Source organism: Larimichthys crocea, chromosome XIV, assembly GCF_000972845.2.
Source record: "Larimichthys crocea isolate SSNF chromosome XIV, L_crocea_2.0, whole genome shotgun sequence".
In the NCBI taxonomy this organism is placed as follows: Eukaryota; Metazoa; Chordata; class Actinopteri; family Sciaenidae; genus Larimichthys; species Larimichthys crocea.
In genome coordinates, this window is record NC_040024.1 from 8757158 (window position 1) to 8775532 (window position 18375).

The 18375-nt window shown below is 41.2% G+C and overlaps 1 protein-coding gene across 2 annotated transcripts in view; it reads right to left on the reverse strand.

Moving 5' to 3' along the window:
- Positions 1-18375, reverse strand: part of si:dkey-172j4.3 (diacylglycerol kinase delta) — a 73969-nt gene that overhangs the window by 25929 nt on the left and 29665 nt on the right. The window contains exons 1-4 of one of the 2 annotated variants that reach the window (XM_019266026.2): positions 8760-9046; positions 2295-2405; positions 1028-1108; positions 496-600 (exon numbers count right to left, since the gene is read on the reverse strand). In XM_019266026.2, coding sequence (XP_019121571.2) covers positions 496-600; positions 1028-1108; positions 2295-2405; positions 8760-8915 — 453 coding nt within the window. In that variant the 5' untranslated portion in view covers positions 8916-9046. Of the gene's footprint in view, positions 1-495; positions 601-1027; positions 1109-2294; positions 2406-8759; positions 9047-18375 lie in introns of those variants that run through there. The other variant, XM_019266025.2, reaches the window with a different exon arrangement.

Genomic DNA, 18375 nt, shown 5'->3' on the forward strand with positions numbered 1-18375 from the left:
ACCAAACTTCCACTCTAATGTCGGACCCGAAACGAGGATTAACTTCAAGATCCACGGCAACACATGAACTAGGACTCCTGAGGTGTTTGACATAAATCAAAACCCTAAATGCAAAAAAGATCAGCAGCTTGCAGTCTTCAGCTCTCTTTATAGCCTATTAAAGCAGAGAGACTCTGATTTCAAGAGAGACATCAATCAGCTGGCAAAGAGTTCACATGGAAAGCAGAAAAGAGAGGATGAAGGAGAGAGAAGAGAGAGAGAGGGGAGGACGGGGAGTGTTTTCCTCCAAGAAAGTTGAAAGAAGTGGATACTTTGAGAGATGAACAGATGGAAGAGGAATTAAGAAGTGAGGTGTGAAGCCTGTTCTCGTCAAAATAGATGAGGCGCTTTTTTTTTATTAAAGGATCATACATTTGGCACGGCCGTCGTATATTTGGGGGAGCCAGCGGAGTAAATAACAATGCTTAAAATATGAACGAGACGGGGAGAGCAAACCTCGTAGGTTTCCCATTTCTGGACGGATTTGAGCGCGCTGATCCAGTCCTCCATTTCCTTCCTGCTCTCGGCGCACAACATTAGTTTGCGGAACGGAGTGATGACCTGAGAAAGACAAAAGAAAGATGAAGTGAAGGACTCCTCTCCTGCAGCTTAATCCATACCTCATTCAACAGCAGCAGCTCTGTGATTAGACATAATCACGTCAATCAACTTTAAGTACGGCTGAGGCTCAAGTGTCATTAGTTTAGTTTGTCAGCGAAGTCTTCAGGATCAGATCGAATCAGGGTTGTGCGGCGGTGTCTGACGAGTGCGGAGGGTTGTTTTTATTAACCGCTCCCTCAGTCTCATTCACTGTCTATGTTGCTCAACCAATGTTTGCTCTCTGTCTTGTTCTACTACTGATAGTTGTTGCGATATTTCAGCCTTGGACGAAGTGGTGCGCCAATATTACCAAGAAATTAACACAAGAGGTTTCTGGACTAACTCTTGTTTTGGATATGAAGCTGTACAGTTTTGTCTCGTTTCTTACCGTGAAGCTGTTGTTGATGTTCTTGGTGCTCGTCTCGGCCACACTGGCGTCCGATAGGTCCACTTCATCAAAAATCAGAGACTGATGGAAAGACAGACAAACGTCTCATGTTTTCTGTTTTCCTTTCGTTGACTAAAACTTGTAACATGAGCTCAAAGACAGCTTCAGTCCCACCTCTTTATCCTCACACAGCTGATAAATACAAATAACTATTCTGATTCTTAAATAAACCATAACTGAGACGTCACATCAGCAAAATAAATGACCCGAATTATGAAATAATTAAACATGAAAAATGGCTCCAACATTCCAACAGGCTGTAATTATTTAATTGTAAAAGGTAGCAATTACAAGTAACTCACAAATAGAGCCAATTTTAAACACATGTATCCTGATTTTAACGTTAACGTTTAAAATTTCCATTTGTGTGTATTGCTTGTAGTTTTATTGTGTATGCAAAGATAGGTGTGTGGTCGCCTGGCCCCGATTGGTCGGACACCACCATCATGAATGAAAAGACACCTGGCTCGAAGATCTACGTTTGCTACCTGGGAACAGTCCAGATTTAGTTGTTTTGCAAATAGCTGTTTTGCATTTTTTTGGTAATCTGATAATGGATATTGAGGTTTTTCTTTTCCTTTTGATTTATTTTAGTAGTTTAGTCTCAGATTTTTAGAAAGTACTCTTCTGTTTTTATTTACTTTGTTGGTTTAAACTTTGTTGGTCTTTTTTGTTGAATAATTGATCCAAATTCCAGGAAATAAATAAGAAGTAACGTTGGTTTTACGTCATTTCCTTTCCTTACATATGGTATCAACATGTCTCTGAACAATGTTGGTTTTGATTGTAACCAAGACACTGCAAACCAGTCCGTTGACGCGGTTGTGGTCCAACTTGAACAACCACCAGGAGCCATTTTAGAAGCGTTTTGCCCGCCAGACTTTGTTAACGTGGTCAGGTTTGGTTATTCGTCCTGGTTTATGTGCTTCTGTCATGAGTAAGTCAGCTACGTAGTTAAATCGTCTCCTCCTTTGGCTGTTTTTATGAAGTTTGTTTGGGAGTAGACTCCTCTGCCATCATGACTATGTCCCCAGGTTGACGTTATCCCATCTGTTTCTTGCTTGCTTAAATATTTCTACCATCTTTGTGTGTTTGCAATTTCTTGGTTTTCCAGCTCACTGAACTGCTTTCAAATCCTCCTCCCCTAAAAAAAAACTATTTGAAAATTTAAAGAAGCATCTGTAGGCTGTTTCACACATCGTCGTACCTTGCAGTCTTTGGCATAGTAGAGTGTCCTCCCTCTGAGTTTGAAGTACCTCCTCTTCCATCTCTGGAAAGAACTGGTCTGCTTTAACAGGATTCCTTCCTTCACACTTTTCTGTGGCGAGACAGAAAGATAGAAAGAAAGAGACGTTGGTGTATCTGAATAACTAGTGAGTCTTCCTGGAGTTCACATAGATCAAGATTAGTTTGGCGAGTGTCACAAAGACAGCTTGTTGTATTTGAAGGGAGGGTGAGACACAACAAGAGGTGTCGACTGAATCTGTCAAGATAGTCGACAATCACAGAAACGCTTACTTAAAGGACTACACCAGAGTTTTTGTACATCAATTTACAAGAGTCAGAAATATTCTCCATCGTGTTTCCACACTCATCCGTTAAGATAAGCTTCGTTCGGCTGCTTCATTTCGAGTTAATGCGGCAAAAACCACCCGAGGTAATGTCCTGTAATGTTATGATGAGGTGATGCAGCAAGGTAGGAGGTGCAGCCATCCGTGCCTGCATGGAAATAACTTAACGTGGCCGTGTTGTTTGATTCGATGTCGTGGATTTTACAGGAGCAGAAACTCCCCGCTGATTCTATTGTGGTGGCTGTTATTTGACTTTATCCTCGTCCGCGCCTCTGCTTATCATTCTTTCTCCTCTCGCTCTATTTATGAGTACATGCCCTGAGAGGACAGAATGCACCATGGGTAATCAATTTGAGATAGGACAACCGGGGGTCGCCATGGAGATCCTCATTTTTTCGAACAAGGAGATACCTGGACCCGGTGACAGACGCTGGTGCACACACACACACACATACGCTGATACAGTTTTAAAACTCTGGTCACGTCACCGATGGCTCTCTCCATACCTTTATCTAATGCAGCAGCATTCCTGCACGGGTCGCCACGAGACAAGCATGTGACTTCTCACAAAGATAACAGGGGTATGTGGCAGGCATACTTTCATGGCAACATCAACGGTCTCTGGGGTTTCCAAGAACACGGTGTGATAAAAAAAAAAAAACAGTTCGGATTAACTGGAAATGTGGAATGAGTGCCAACGTCGAAACAGGAATGGACTCCCTTTTCTTGTTGTGGCAATAATGACGGTAAAGCACAACCCTCTCACTTAATACTGCGATTATACAACAATTACCAACTTGAATAGATCATATAATCCAAAGGTTTCATGTCTTGGGGCTATTTGCTCCATGTTTCCATGAGGTATGACTAATATTTAGAAATCAGTCACGTCAGTACACTTTTTTATGTAATGAAACCCAGTTTATCACTCCAACAAGTAGTCCAACCCTTAGAGACGATTTCTAGTCCCAGACAACTAAAGTTAAAGTTTTCTAGAGATCCTGAAGTTTCTCTGTCTTATAGTAAAGATAAAATAAGAAGAAACTTCAGTGTCGATGCATTGCGATTCAGGCTGTTATTGGCACTTAAGTGAACCACATCACTGCCGTGCCAATAATGGTGTTAAAGCACAACCTCTCATGTGATATCATGATTATACATCAATCACAGATGAAAAGGGGCAATTTGCTCTCAAAATTAAAAAAAAATTGCTCTCAAAATTAAAAAAAAAATGGCTTGTTATCTTCGTTTTCATGGAGATACATTGCATCGATGGCTTGTTATCTTCGTTTTCATGGAGATACATTGCATCGGATCGGCATCTAAACGTTGGATTGCTCAGTTGGAACGACTTGTTTCATCGATCCGCAAACAATAACGCAAACATTTTCAATATATTTCCAATAACCCTTAAAACGTGTGCCAAATTATTAGATATTACAGAATCATGACTAATTGCGCCGCTCCTTTGCCTCGAAGATAAATGCATACTGTAATCAAACACAAACTTATGACTCATCTACTGTAATCCAATCAAATCAAACCACCAAGTGCCCAATCCTTTTCACAGGAAACGAGACAACCGGTGACACAACCGGTGACACAACAACTTGAGGTCAAAGGTAAACTGTGCACATCAGAGATGTTGAAATAGTTTGAACAGAAGACTGATAACTTGGTTTTGTAACATTTAGATTGAGTATAACACCACCACAATTCTGAATAATTGTGTTTAAATTTGAGTAATTTGATTGGTTCTTGTTTAGTTTGTTTAACGTTGGATTTAACAGTATCAACAGGGCAAAATTCCTTTATCAAATATAGAAAACTCTTTGTGTTAAGGTGGGTCAGACCTTTATTGACCACACAATGATATAACAGTGCTTAAAGGAGACTGGGAGAGGAGGTGGAAAGGATATTGTGTTTGTTATCTACAAATCAGGAGCAGACTGCTAAATTGCACCATAATAATAAAAAAAAGCAGGACAGGAAATGACAAAAGACTTGTTCCATATAATACAGGTATGTTGTTTTTCTAGCTTAATCTACCAGAGTTCTCAACAGGGATCACCTCGAGCGGTTGGCTCAGCAGCCACTTGGCAGGGTCTCCGGATTGGTTGCCGGATCCGGATATCTGCCCTCAAGGAGAATTCAAGGCTCAGACGGAAGATTTGTTGTCACCCACATGATAAACTACAAACTGACAGCAAGACAAGTGTGTAAACTTGTAAATGCAAGACGAAACGTGTAATGTGACAATGGTGCTTCAAACTTATCTCGGTTTAATCAGGAATCCGGACACTTGAGTAAATAAGGCAATAACGTTCACGAGTTGACGGTGTATTGAAGTCAACGATGCACAAAGTCTCTCTACAATGAAGCATAACTTAATGTATCACTGCGTTTGGTATGAAACGTTTTCTTGTAAACAAAATGCTAATTTAATTATACACAGTGGCCTCATAAACAGACTGATTAATACACTACGGTTTTTATGTTACACCATCAAATTAAAATGGACAAGAGGGTCAAATGTTACTGTGTATGGTGTGATGCAACACTTGGGTTGGTAACATTTTGTCCTTTTCTTTACTTATACTTTGATAAACTATTTTCTTTTTAGACTTTAATTAGCCTTTAATGACACAAAAACACAAGTTTATATTTCCTCAAGCTTTTCAAGCTGGAACTCAAGTAATGCATTGGGTTTAAAAACGCACTTTTCTAAAAGTTTAGCTGAACTTTTTATGTTTTATGTCACATTTTATTCAAATTTGTATCGATTTATTTCTTGTTTTTGTTTGTTAATGTGTTCTATTTTATTGCAGAGCACTTTGTAACAGTTTTTTTGCTTCTAAAGAAGCTTGTTGCATCTTGTCCGTTAGTTTGTAAAGCTGTGCTGCTAGCACCTCCTACATACTTCATCTCATACAGTCAGACTGTCAGCTGGCTAAGTGTGTTTTGCGTTTCATCCCACGGTAATTAACATGAGGATTAGCAGTACAGCTGGAACATGTCAGCAGACAAGGAAAGAGGAAGTATCGAGGGAAATTGAAGGACATTAATAGCTTGAGTGTATGATTTGTAATTGTTGCCGTACTTGTTTCTATTTTAGGTGTGTTTAAATCTCTGCCTACTCTTTTTCCATTTCAATATGAATAATTTGTTTCCTCTTCATCTCATGGTGTCTGTCTCACTCACTCTACTCGTCTGTCTTTGCAGCATTGGCCATGAACAGAGGGAGTAGTACAAATAACCTGTGATAAATCTAATTCAACGCTCCATCACTATCTCGTTTCTCAACTGCATCTGTGTGTGTTTTATGTACACACCGGTCCACGATATCTCACCTCGTAATGGCACAAACAGCTTCTTGCACTCTCGCTGCACATGTTTCTTACTTAGAGTAAAATGTGCTTCCATACCCCGAGGGAGAGGAAATCTCATATGTCACACTGAGGAAGAGATGAAGGGAAGGAAGGATTGATGATGGAAACCATGATAGGTTGGCCCAACGGTATGGATCATTAATGACAGGAGATAGGAAAAAGAAACAGTGCCGTGACGATGCAGAGGAGCAAGAAACAAAACAACGTGAAAAATTACAACAAACAAACGAGGGATCCTGTGTCGTCGACATAAAGAGGATAAAACAAACAAAACAAACAGGCGATGCCTTGAGGTGGAAGAAAAAAGAATAAAAACCACAAACAAGAAGGTGTAAAGGTCTCTTTGACTGAACAACCTGACACGCCGCAGATAGCGGCGAGGTGTAACCAATCAGGCTTATCCACGGTTGCCACAGCAACACCAACGGGAGCCGTCAGTCAAAGGGGTGTTTTTGTTTGACAAAAGCAGCTAATGACATAGCAACCGCTGATATAAGCTGAAGGACACGCTGTAAAGTTAAGACCCGAGTAAAGACGTTGACAATTAAGAGAGTTTGGTGGTTCAGCATCTGGTTAGGCTAGCTCACTTTAACAGAAAATATGTGACACGTACGGACGAACCGGAGTGTCTGAATTCAAAATCGGTGTTTTAATCTTCGACTTTTAGCCTTAAAAAGTTAACAAACTGTAAAGCTAATCAAAGCTAAATATTCATGTGGATGTCCCAAAAAACTGCAGTTCCTCAATCGTCCACTTGAGGCTGGCTCCAGAAGTGAGTCAGTCTCCATAAGTCCCCATGTTCAAAAAAGAAATAAACATGTTTACAGCCTGGTACAAAAAACAGTTTTGGTCTCTGTAGCTAATTTCCCCGTTCATGACAACTGTACTGAGGGTGAATTTATATACCTGTTCAGGTTATATTAAGGCTTAAAGTTATGCAGGATTAAGAGCGTGGACGCTTTGACTGACAGATAAGTGACATTATAAAGCAGTGGTTCTTAACCTGGGTTCGATCGAACCCTAGGGGTTCGGTGAATCGGTCTCAGGGGTTCGGTGGAGCCTCTGCCCTGGAATTTTTTTGTACCATTTGTTACAACATATCTTTGTGAGCAATCGTTTTTTGAGGATGCTGGACATAAAAACTAAGAAAAGCTGGTAGACGGAAGAAGCGGTAGCCAACTGTGCATATTTTCGGCTTCAAAACGCCGCTACGAACCTACACGTGACGTCACTCATGCTCTCATTCATCAGAACTGAAGAAGCCTCTAGTATGAGAGGTGAAACATCTTCACGGATCTACAACCCAAGTCCAGTTGCCTCAGATTCAACTTTTCCCCAACGAAAAACGACTGAGAAATCGATGCGTGTGGTAACTTTGGAGGTAATAAAACCCTCCCAATCTGGGTGCAAAGTTTAACCACATACACAAGATTACTACGTGGACCGGTGATATAAAATAAACTCGACTGGCTCACATTATCATTCATTATGCAAGCGTGGCTGCAACATGTGCGACCTCCTCGCAACACCTCCCCCTGGGCTCTTTCTGTTCTTAATAATGCGTTCTTAGCCAAGTAGGCTCATTGAATAAGACTTAATAATGTCCAGCTTCCTTCTGATTGGCTAGTCGGACTACGCTGAGCACTAAAGCACACGTGTGTTGTACATACGCATGCATAAACAGAACATACAGTGTATGCAAAGGTCAGGTTCTGCAGTGGTTGCCACAATGGTTGTTTTTTTCTTGCCTCTCCAGCTGAGAGATGTTGTCAGACAGATCGGTGTATTCATTAGAGCGGGCCTAATTACATCACCACAATCAGCCCCAGTAGACCTGATGTGCGCACACACACACACACACAGAAGAGCTGTGAAGTAGTTTTGCACACATTACTTACTCATCTGCAAAATGCACACACGGCGCTCTGAAGTGCACTCACGTACAAATCTGACTGGTTCTGTTCAAACCGGCTACGCTGAACAAGCCCGATCGACCCGGCGGCAAATCACACACAGACCTGCGCAGCTGATTGACCTTCAGCGCTCACACTGTAAACACTCAACAAATCACTGGACTTTTTATTTTTTGAGAGCGCTGAGTGACCTGGAGACTATTTATCAAGTTTCCTGTACCTCTTCGAATCAAATCTATGTGTGGAGCTTTGTTGGGATTGACAGTGAGCTCTTTGTTTCTAAATGCTACAAAATTATGAAACAGTATATTATTCCTGAAGTTATTGAGGTTTTTGTATGAGATGCCGACTCACAGTAAAGATACATTAAAGTTAACCTGGATTTAAACTAAAGCTGTGCGACAAATATCAATGATTGCATCGATGCGTTCTTCAATAAACCAACAGTCAATATTGGTGGCAATTCATAGGCTCAATGGTGTCTTTAATGTCTTCACTCCCTTCAAGGATGAGGCTGGAGATATTCTTTTGTTCTCCCATGAAAAGAGCTCTATCCTTTAAGGCTTCACACTTTGACATTTTGAAATATGGAGCGTATAAATCGGCTAAATATTGACAGACTCACATGTTTGAATTAAGCCTTTTTCAACAGTAAATGGAAGAAAATCCACAATTTGGTCAGTCCGAAACCACTACACACACCGACAGCAGAAGCTTCCCTATAGTTTTTTAAACATGATTTAAAACATCATCCATCATCCTCACTTTGTGTGACTCTAGGGATCTTTACGACACTGACCTCTTCCACCAGGCGACTCCCCTTTGATTTCTCAATGTGACCGGACTCCAGTTGGTCCTCGTGGCTGAGCCGGTCGTCGTCCCCCTGCCCTCCTGCCTCACAGCGAAACAACAGGGGAGCCATGCAGCACCCGCTGGGCCGACACAACCCTGGCATCGATGCCCTCACTCGTCTGTACTCGCTTAGTGAAACTAATATAGCATAATGAAGATAAATGGCCTTTACCTCCAGTAGCGCAACAACTCTCTCAGGTGGTGAGGAAGTTGCCCTCCTCTTAACTTCTGCTCTTTTCTGATGCTGCCTGAATCTTTTTCATTCTCTCTTCTTAAAAGATACTTCTGTAATTTCTACATAAAACCTCTCTCTCTACATATATACATATAAATAAACATATATATATGTAGCGCTACCGTAACACACCACACGTCAGCAGCAGTAAATCCTTTCACTCCGGCAGCTCTTCAAACAATACAACCCCACTTCCTTACTTTCAAACTTCCCTTGTCAGGTAGCCACACCCCTTCAGGTGTGATATAGGACACACCTCTTCTGTGTGTGTGTGTGTGTGTGTGTATATAACACACTAAAGATAAGCTGAAGCATGCAAATAGGCACTTTGGCTATCTTTTATGACACACCTGAGAGGAGGAGGAGGGGTGTGTGTGTCTGTGTATTCATGTAAGAACAAGCCTATTTCCTTGAGGCTATAAATAGAAGTGGAAGAACCGGTTTGGTTGGCGAAGAGAGGACGCACACACACACACACACACACACACACACACACACACAGGACAATGGCTTCTTCATGCTTCAGTGCTGATTTATGACATTAAATAAGTTTAAAAACACACACACACGGTCACATCACATCAGATCAGTGAGAGGATTGCTCTGCTTTTGAGAGCTTATGATCACACAAGCTGATGTCCTGACACACACACACACACACACACACACACACCATGTGTCTATGCACTTGACAACCTAGCCAACTGTGGACGTTATTGTCGTTACACATTCACCAACAGGGCACTGGAAAACCAACTGGGGACATTTTTAAATTGGACATGCTTTAAATCACAGGTTCCAGCACCACTTGAGGTCCACAAGCTTCTTTGGGTGGCACGAGGGGAAAACCCTGAAATACAAAAATATATCTCAGCCACCTAGTGGTCAAGTTGCATATTGTAACAAAATTAATACTCGCCTCACAAAACTCTATCTAGATCAGGGTTTGGTTTGTCTGTTCAAGGCTACTGTACCCAAAAAAAAAGCTGAATTCATGGCCTGCGCCGCACTTTTGTAGTTTTTCTACATTGTTTTGTGTTGTAATACTGTCCATTTGTTTTCTATCAGTTTTAATTGACCTGGCCCATCTTGGCCAGGACTTCCTTTAAAAAAAACAAGGTTTTTAATCTTTTCCTGGTTAGACAAATACATTTTTATTATCCTTAAAAATGTGCAGTGTGTAGAATAGGCTATAGCGGCATCTGGTGGTGAGGTTTCAGACTGAAACCAACTGAAAACCCCTCACCTCTCCCTCTCGGTTAAAGCATGAAGGAGAAACTAAAGTGGCCGTGAAACGTTGTCCCCTCTGAGCTACTGTAGAAACAAAGTGGTTCGAAATGGTGGACTGTAAATAAAGTCACATGAAAACATAATTCTTATTTTCAGGTGATTACACACTAATAAAAACAAACTAATGAATATTTTATTCGATTGATGCCAATAAATACTCAAAAATCTTACACACTGGACCTTTAATTAAATTAATTGATTTAGAAACTACCTTAATACTTTGTTTTGAATTAAAATAGTTGAACTATGAGATTGCAGGAATGTAATTTAAAGTAGCATGTAGCGTGCATATGTCCATGATTAAAACACTTATTATGAATAAACCCGCCTCCTGCTGAACTGTCTAGCTGCTGTATACATGAGAGACGAATATTTCCTGAGGAGGTACACGGTATAAAAAGAAACTTTAAATCATGCTCAGAATCCACTGTTTTTAAAAGGTAGTACTGTGTGTGTGTGCTGCCTACAGTGTCAGATCACTACCTCATCTGCCAAGTCAAATTACAGCGAGTGTGTGTTTTTGTGTGTGTACTTGTGTGTATGTTTTCTGCCAGTCGGCATATCATTCGTTTCTTTAATGAGCAGAAACATGCTGTTCCCTGCAGACTCACTCACTGACACCAACTCTCTCTCTTTTTCCGTCAACGTCTCTCTCTCTCTCCGTCCTTCTGTCTCTCCCCCTCAAGTTTTTTTTCGTCTTCTACTTCTTCTCGCTTCTCCTTTCCAAAACCACCACCACCACCACCTCCACCCGGCATCCTTCTCTCTCATCCAAATCACTAGCGGTTAAATCAATTCCAGAATCAGGTCAAAGGGCTTCATTAGCGACTTTAATGAGTCATGTAGCAAGAATTATTGATGTGAAATGACTCTGATTACAGGCATGTTATCTCTGTCAAGTCCATTTGTGTTGCAGTATTTCCCCTGATAGCAAAAAAAATAAAAAGAAAACACGAAGGCCACCCTCAATCCATGCTGCTTCATTAGTGCACCTACCGCTCTCATTACAAGGTTATTAATTTACACTGTTTGTGAGCCGGTTTGCACCACACAAAGCTGAATATGTTAAGGGGCACACGCGTAAAGCTGTTTTTGAGACCATAATTAGGCGCCACTGGGATTTTTAATAGTTTTTCTGTTGCAACGAGAGCTAACGAGTGAACTCTGAGTGAAATACTGTTGGGAAACAAATCTATTTTATTACATTTTTGTGCCTAAGAGGATCAAGGACAAGACAGAGCAGAAAGACAGGTAGAGACATGCTTAAGATTTTAATATTTCCAATGAAGATACACACCTCTAATGTTTAAAGTAATGTAACATGTAATGACATGATTGTAATCCTGCATAACTTTAAGCCTTAATATAACGTGAACAGGTGAGTTGTATATAAATTCACCCTCAGTACAGTTGTCATGAACGGGGAAATTAGCTACAGAGACCAAAACTGTTTTTTGTACCAGGCTGTAAACATGTTTATTTCTGCTGTGAAGTTGGACATTTGGACATGGGGACTTATGGAGACTGACTCACTTCTGGAGCCAGCCTCAAGTGGACGTTAGAGGAACTGCAGTTTTTAGCACTTTCGCATTCGCTTCATTTCCCAGACATGGAGGTTGCCGCTTGGCCTAAGCACGTTGAACAACTTTCTTTGTTACATTAGTTTGTCACCATGAGAACACTGCAAGGTTTTCAGCTATAAAAAGTCCTGGTCAGTATAAATCACAGTCCCAATTGTTTGAAAAACTAATTTCCATATACAGATATATCAGTCACCATCAATATTGACCTCAAAAATCAGATTCGGGACCATAACTCATCAATTTTCAATTAATCAATTGAGTTGTGGTCAAAAAATGGTGAAAAATATTAATCAAAGTCTGAAGTAACGTCCTTAAATGTCTTGTTTTGTCTACAACTTAAAGATATATAGTTTACTATCAAAGACGCTTAAAGAAACCAGAAAATATTCATGTTTGAGAAGCTGTAATTAGACAATTTTCTTTAAAAAATGACTCAAAATACTAATCTTTAAAGGTCTAGCGGCATCTAGTGGTGAAGTTTCGGATTGAAACCAACTGAAAACCCCTCACCTCTATCTCTCGGTCCAAGCATACCGGCTATAAATGAGATTATGCTACTGTGGGGACGGTTGTCCCTGTACTAAAATACTTGTACTTGTGATTTAAACAATAGACTTGATTGTTTCAATGGAAGTAACACAGCAATTTAACCTTTTATGGTTCTGCCATAAAGTCGAACCTGCTCTGCAATGTCATCAAAGAAGGCAAAGAAAAATACGTTGCAGGAAAACTGTTGAAGAACGTGAACAGGATTAAGTTTACGGTTTATTTTTGGATCAAACCGATCTGTCTATGCGATAACTTCACATGGTTTTAAATCTTATCTCATCGTACTGTAAAACAGCTCTGTTGTGTTGTTTTGGTTTGATTTCACGAATCTTAAAAACGGATGATGTTTCACAGAAACATAAGAAACATAGATTCAGCTCATTAAAACTCATCTTACTTGAAACCAAAGCTCTTTTAGATATTGTTGAGTTGTTTATTCATGAGTTATAGGAAATGGCAGCTATAGCAACTTCCTCTTTTATGATGGGAACTGTATCACATGACACTGTAGAGGTTACAAACTGAGATCGTTTACCTTTAACCTGTAACATAATTTTGGTTTATAAAAGTTTTCTGGATCACCCTAACTTCAATTAAGGAGTTAGACAATTATTATCTCAATTCATTTCGTTTAGTCTCATATCACATCGTCTTAGTTTCGTCTAGTTCAGTTCGTCACGTTATGCCGATTTAAGTTTGTTAATAAACATTAGAAAATTTAATTTACGTGACTCTGGGGCCTGTAATCTGCCTTTTTTTAATGAATAGTTGCCACTACAATAACTCGTTTCAAACATTTTGTACAGTGAATTTATCAAAATCAATGAATGCTATTTGAAAGTGTTTTAAAACTGTTTTAAATTAAATTTCTTTAAATGCTTTTAAATCCATATTGGAAGACCTGGAGGATGCTTTACCCAATATGTGTTTAATTCATGGCTTGTGTCGCATCTTTATTACATTTTATTTAGATTTATACTGTCTGTTTGTTCTGTTCTGAGTCTGAGCTGCTGCCCGTCTTGGCCAGGACTCCCTCGAAAAAGGTTTTTAATCTTTCCTGGTTAAATAAATACATTGAATTCTCTTTAAGGCTGAATTTGAAGAGTTTTTCTTCAATAATGGGCAGCAGCTGTTTATTCATGAGTTACTGGAAACAACACAGCAAACACGCCGACACTTTCAGGTGTGTCTTTTGCCAGAGCTAATTAAAACAGATGTACACTGGCTGTCGCGGACGCCGAAACCTCCGTTTGACCTTTCAAAACACGACCGTGTTTCTGTAATCACGAGGCCACGCCGTCCCTGGACGGACGGACGCCGTCGGAATGCCAAATGAAGCTCGCCCAATGTCACCATCTGTGATTCCTTTTTTTTTTTTTTAAAGAAATGAGCTGCAGTTGATTGTTTTCTCCAGCAGATGGCAGACTGAGAAAGAGATGCAGAGGGGGGTGGCAGGACGGAGAGGAAGGCAACAAGGCGAGGTGATGGTGATGGTGATGGTGGTCGTGTGGCGCACGGGGGAGTGAAGCGGCAAGGCAGAAATTAAACGAGAGCTCGGGAAGGAGAAATTAGAGAGAAACATGAATGAAGACAGAAAGGGAATGAAAGAGTGGTGCAGTCATCTGTATCTGTCACATTTGGCATGGGTTTAACTCTTCACAGCCTCGCAGCTGTGTGTGTGTGTGTGTGTTGGTTTATAAATAGAAACGCTCTCTGGGTTTCCCCCCCGTGGACGTACGAATCCATCTCCGCACTTAAAAATGATTTTTAACACTTCTTCTTCGGGTCGAGTTTAACTCACAAGACATCCGTGAACGTGTTTGAGTGGATGCCACCTGCAGACCCCACCCGTCTGGTTTGTCGGAGGTAGCCGAAACAAACAAACACACACACACACAGGTAGTATCGTTTAAAAACAGCTGACCTCTGTGTCGTTAATTAATTAAAACACATATTTTCTGTTTTATACGTTTTTTATTTTCTCGTTTCCTGACATTTTAAACTTGGTAATGCAAAGGCATGCGGGGTTGCCATGGTAACAGCCTGACTTTCGGATCAACCTTCAAGCTTTGGAGACGTAAGGACACACACACACACACACACAAATAATAATCCAACAAATACAAATGTATCACTCCTTTTCACCTGGACATGTTCTCCTCGTTAATCGACAAGTAAACCGAGCTTTGTCGTGTACATGTGTGTCGTCCTTGACAACTTTTATTTATTTCGCAGGAAATTCTTTCAAACTGTGCAAAGAAAAGAAACGAGACGGCTCATTTCAAATGGGAAACGACTTGCATCATCTGTCGTGCATAAACACGCCGTCTGACCACACACACACACACACACACTCGTACACACACACACACACACCGAGTCAGAACAAGGCGTGGGAGGACCTTGCACCATGGCGACCACATCCTGTCTTATGTACCTCTATGCGTTTATTAATAGACACATACGCACCGGTGATATGTGAATAAAACAACAGCCAGAATGAATCGAAACGCGCTCTGTTCTACTTTAGATGGACACACACACACACAAACAAACACACACACTCCTACAGGTTTCATGTTGTGTGTGTGTGTGTGTGTGTGTGTGTGTGTTTGTTTTTGGGGAAATATCATCCAGTTTTTTTTGCCTCCTGCCCGTGAGGTTTGTGCAGTGAAGGACACATAATCTGCTGCTGCTGGTGGGGGGCGGGGAGGTGGTGACTGCCTCCGAGCATACGGACCAAATCTGGCTCTGATGCGGCATAATCCTCTCACACACACACACACACACACACACACACACACACACAGTTGAAGGAACAGATAAGTCTCAGACAGACAGAAAGAGGTGGACGAGTTCCTCAGTGTGAGCGACGTGAGCAAACGTTTGAATAAAGCTTTGATATGTTTGAAACGGAGGAGAGAGGGTGAGGTGTTAAAAAAAAAAAGGGTGGACCAAGGCAGAGAGGAGAGGAAGAGATGAAGGGAAAGGAGAGAAAGGGAAAGGAAAGAAGAGGAAAGGAGAGTGAAGAAGAAAAGAGGAGAGGAGAGAGCAGGGGAGGAAGATAAAGGAGAGGGATTAAAGGAAAACGAAGATGAGGAGAGGAAAGATGGGAGAGGAGAGACAGAAGGAAAGGAGGAAAAGAAAGGAGAACAAGGGAAGGAAGGGAGCAGAGAAGAAAGGAGGGGAGGAGGGAAAGTGGGAGAAGAGAGGAAAGGAGTAGAGGAGAAAAGAAAAGAGGAAAGAAGAGGAAAGGATAGTGGAGAAGAAAAGAGGAGAGGAGAGAGCAGGAGAGGAAGATAAAGGAGAGGGATTAAAGGAAAGCGAGGATGAGGAGAGGAAAGATGGGAGAGGAGAGTAGGGATGGAAGGAAGGGAAAGAAAAAGAAGGAAGGAAAGGATGCAGGCAAAAGGAGAGACAGAAGGAAAATAGGAAAAGAAAGGAGAACAAGGAAAGGAAGGGAGTAGAGGAGAAAAGAAAAGAGGAAAGAAGAGAAAAGAGAAGAGGAAGAAGAAAAAGGAGAAAAGGACAGAGGAAGGTAGGAATGAAAGGAAGGGAAAGAAAAAGAAGGAAGGAAAGGATGGAGGCAAGAGGAGAGACAGAAGGAAAGGAGGAAAAGAAAGGAGAGCAAGGAAAGGAAGGGAGCAGAGAAGAAAGGACGGGATGAGGGGACGTGGGAGAAGAGAGGAAAGGAGTAGAGGAGAAAAGAAAAGAGGAAAGGAGAGTGGAGAAGAAAAGAGGAGAGAAGAGAGCAGGGGAGGAAGATAAAGGAGAGGGATTAAAGGAAAGCAAGGATGAGGAGAGAAAAGATGGGAGAGGAGAGTAGGGATGGAAGGAAGGGAAAGAAAAAGAAGGAAGGAAAGGAAGGAGAGGAGAAGAGAGATAGAAGGAAAGGAGGAAAAGAAAGGAGAGCAAGGAAAGGAAGGGAGCAGAGAAGAAAGGAGGGGACGTGGGAGAAGAGAGGAAAGGAAAGGAGTAGAGGAGAAAAGAAAAGAGGAAAGGAGAGGGAAGAGAAGAGGAAGAAGAAAGAGGAGAAAAGGACAGAGGAAGGTAGGAATGAAAGGAAAAAGGAAAGGAGAAAGGAAAGGAGAGGAAGTAGGCAAGGGGAGAGGAAACATGACAATAAATGAGAGAGAGAAGAGGAAAAATGAGAGACGGAGAGAAGGGAAACGAGAAGAGGTGAGATGGAAGGAGAGCAGTTAGAGGAGAACAAAAAGTAGAGGAAAGGAAGGAGAGGATGAAATATGACAATGAAGGAGACACAAGCATGTTTAAAGGGAAGGGAAGGAAGGAAACAAGGAGAGAAGAGAGACGAAAGGAAAGGAGAGAGCGAGGAAAAGAGATGAAGGGAAAGGAGAGGAAGGAGACAAGAGGAGAGGAAAAGAGTGGAGGGTGAAGGAGGAGAGAGAGCGTGTGATGTAATGCAGGTGCAGCTGAAAAAGGGGGAGTACAGATGGAGGAGGAGATGAACTACGGGTGTGTTGTGTTTGTTTGTGACGATCACACGTTTAATCTGTCTACAGCTGTGTGTGTGTGTGCGTCTGTCAGCGTGTACGTGTGAGGACCGTGTGTGCCTGCAACACATCCGAGGACCTAATGTACATGTACATGAATTTAAATACATTTCATTGACGACGATATTCCTGTTTTGATGTCGCTTTATGTAATCTCTCCTCCAGACAGCACAAACAAAACCTGCCCCTCCACCTGTCGGTTGTGTCATCGTCACGGGAGTTGAGCAATTTCTACGGCAACCTTGTGGGGGCTTTTTCCCGCCGTATCAATTCATTCCCCTACAGTCTCGTTCACAACATAATTGCTGCAGTAAACTGAATTCTGCTGCGCTCCTGCAAACACTGCTGACAATTATATTTATTACACAAACCCGACTAAACTGCTGCGTATGAGCAGTTTTATGACTACTCAGGGTGCAAGTTTTAATGTTGCTACACAACTCTATCTGCGGCGTGCTGGAGTTTTCCGTGAAGGTACGGGTCATCTTTATTCAAGAAGGGTTCAATCTGGGGCAACTGGACTCTGATCCAAGAACCTTCTTAAGTTCTGACTGACTGGTGGAAAACCTGGTCCGTTAGTGCTCGTTGTTGCCGTCAGAGTTGCCCCAGATTATACAAATTTTAGATGCAAGCTTTACTAAAAAATATTTCATAAACTTGCGGGTACAGCTGGTAAAAAATGTATTTTGCAGAATCGGAAATCAGAGTTTTCTTCCATCGCAGAGACAATGGTTGAATTAATTAACATCCTACAGCGCACCTGAAAAAAATCTTATTCAGTGTGAGGGGGAATCCAGAGAAGTATAAAAAGATATGGGGCTCTTTTTTTGTCCACTTCTTCTGACTATTTTGGGACCTCACACAGCATTTGATTGTATTTTATTTTGCTTTTCAGATTTAAACGAAGATGAACTCATGCAATTGTTCCATTTACCTTGTTTTTTACCGTACCAGGGTTGAGGGTGGGAGTTGTTGAGCGGTTCCTTTGTGTGTCTTCGATAAAAATATCTTCGAGTTTTTTTTTCTTGCTTTTCCATGTAACAGTTTATCCAAGACAAGTCAAGACTATTTTTAAACTTGGGTCCCATAACCTAAAAGCATCTAAAGATCTTTTTTTTCGGATTCAGACTAAAACAACATCAGTCCGATAAATCAGCGCCAGGAACAAAAATGGTTCTGAGGCACCACAAACAGATTTTCTTTTCTCGACTAGTATGACAAAGTTGACCAGTAGGTGCACAATTAGTTTTCAAAGACCAACTGTGATAACATCCCACAACCACACAAGTATTAACCACACAACCACCTCACAAACTTTATTCATATCATCCTCTCTCTGAGAAGTTTTGAAAATAAAGTTTAGATTGCATTTAAAAACATATTGTATTGTAG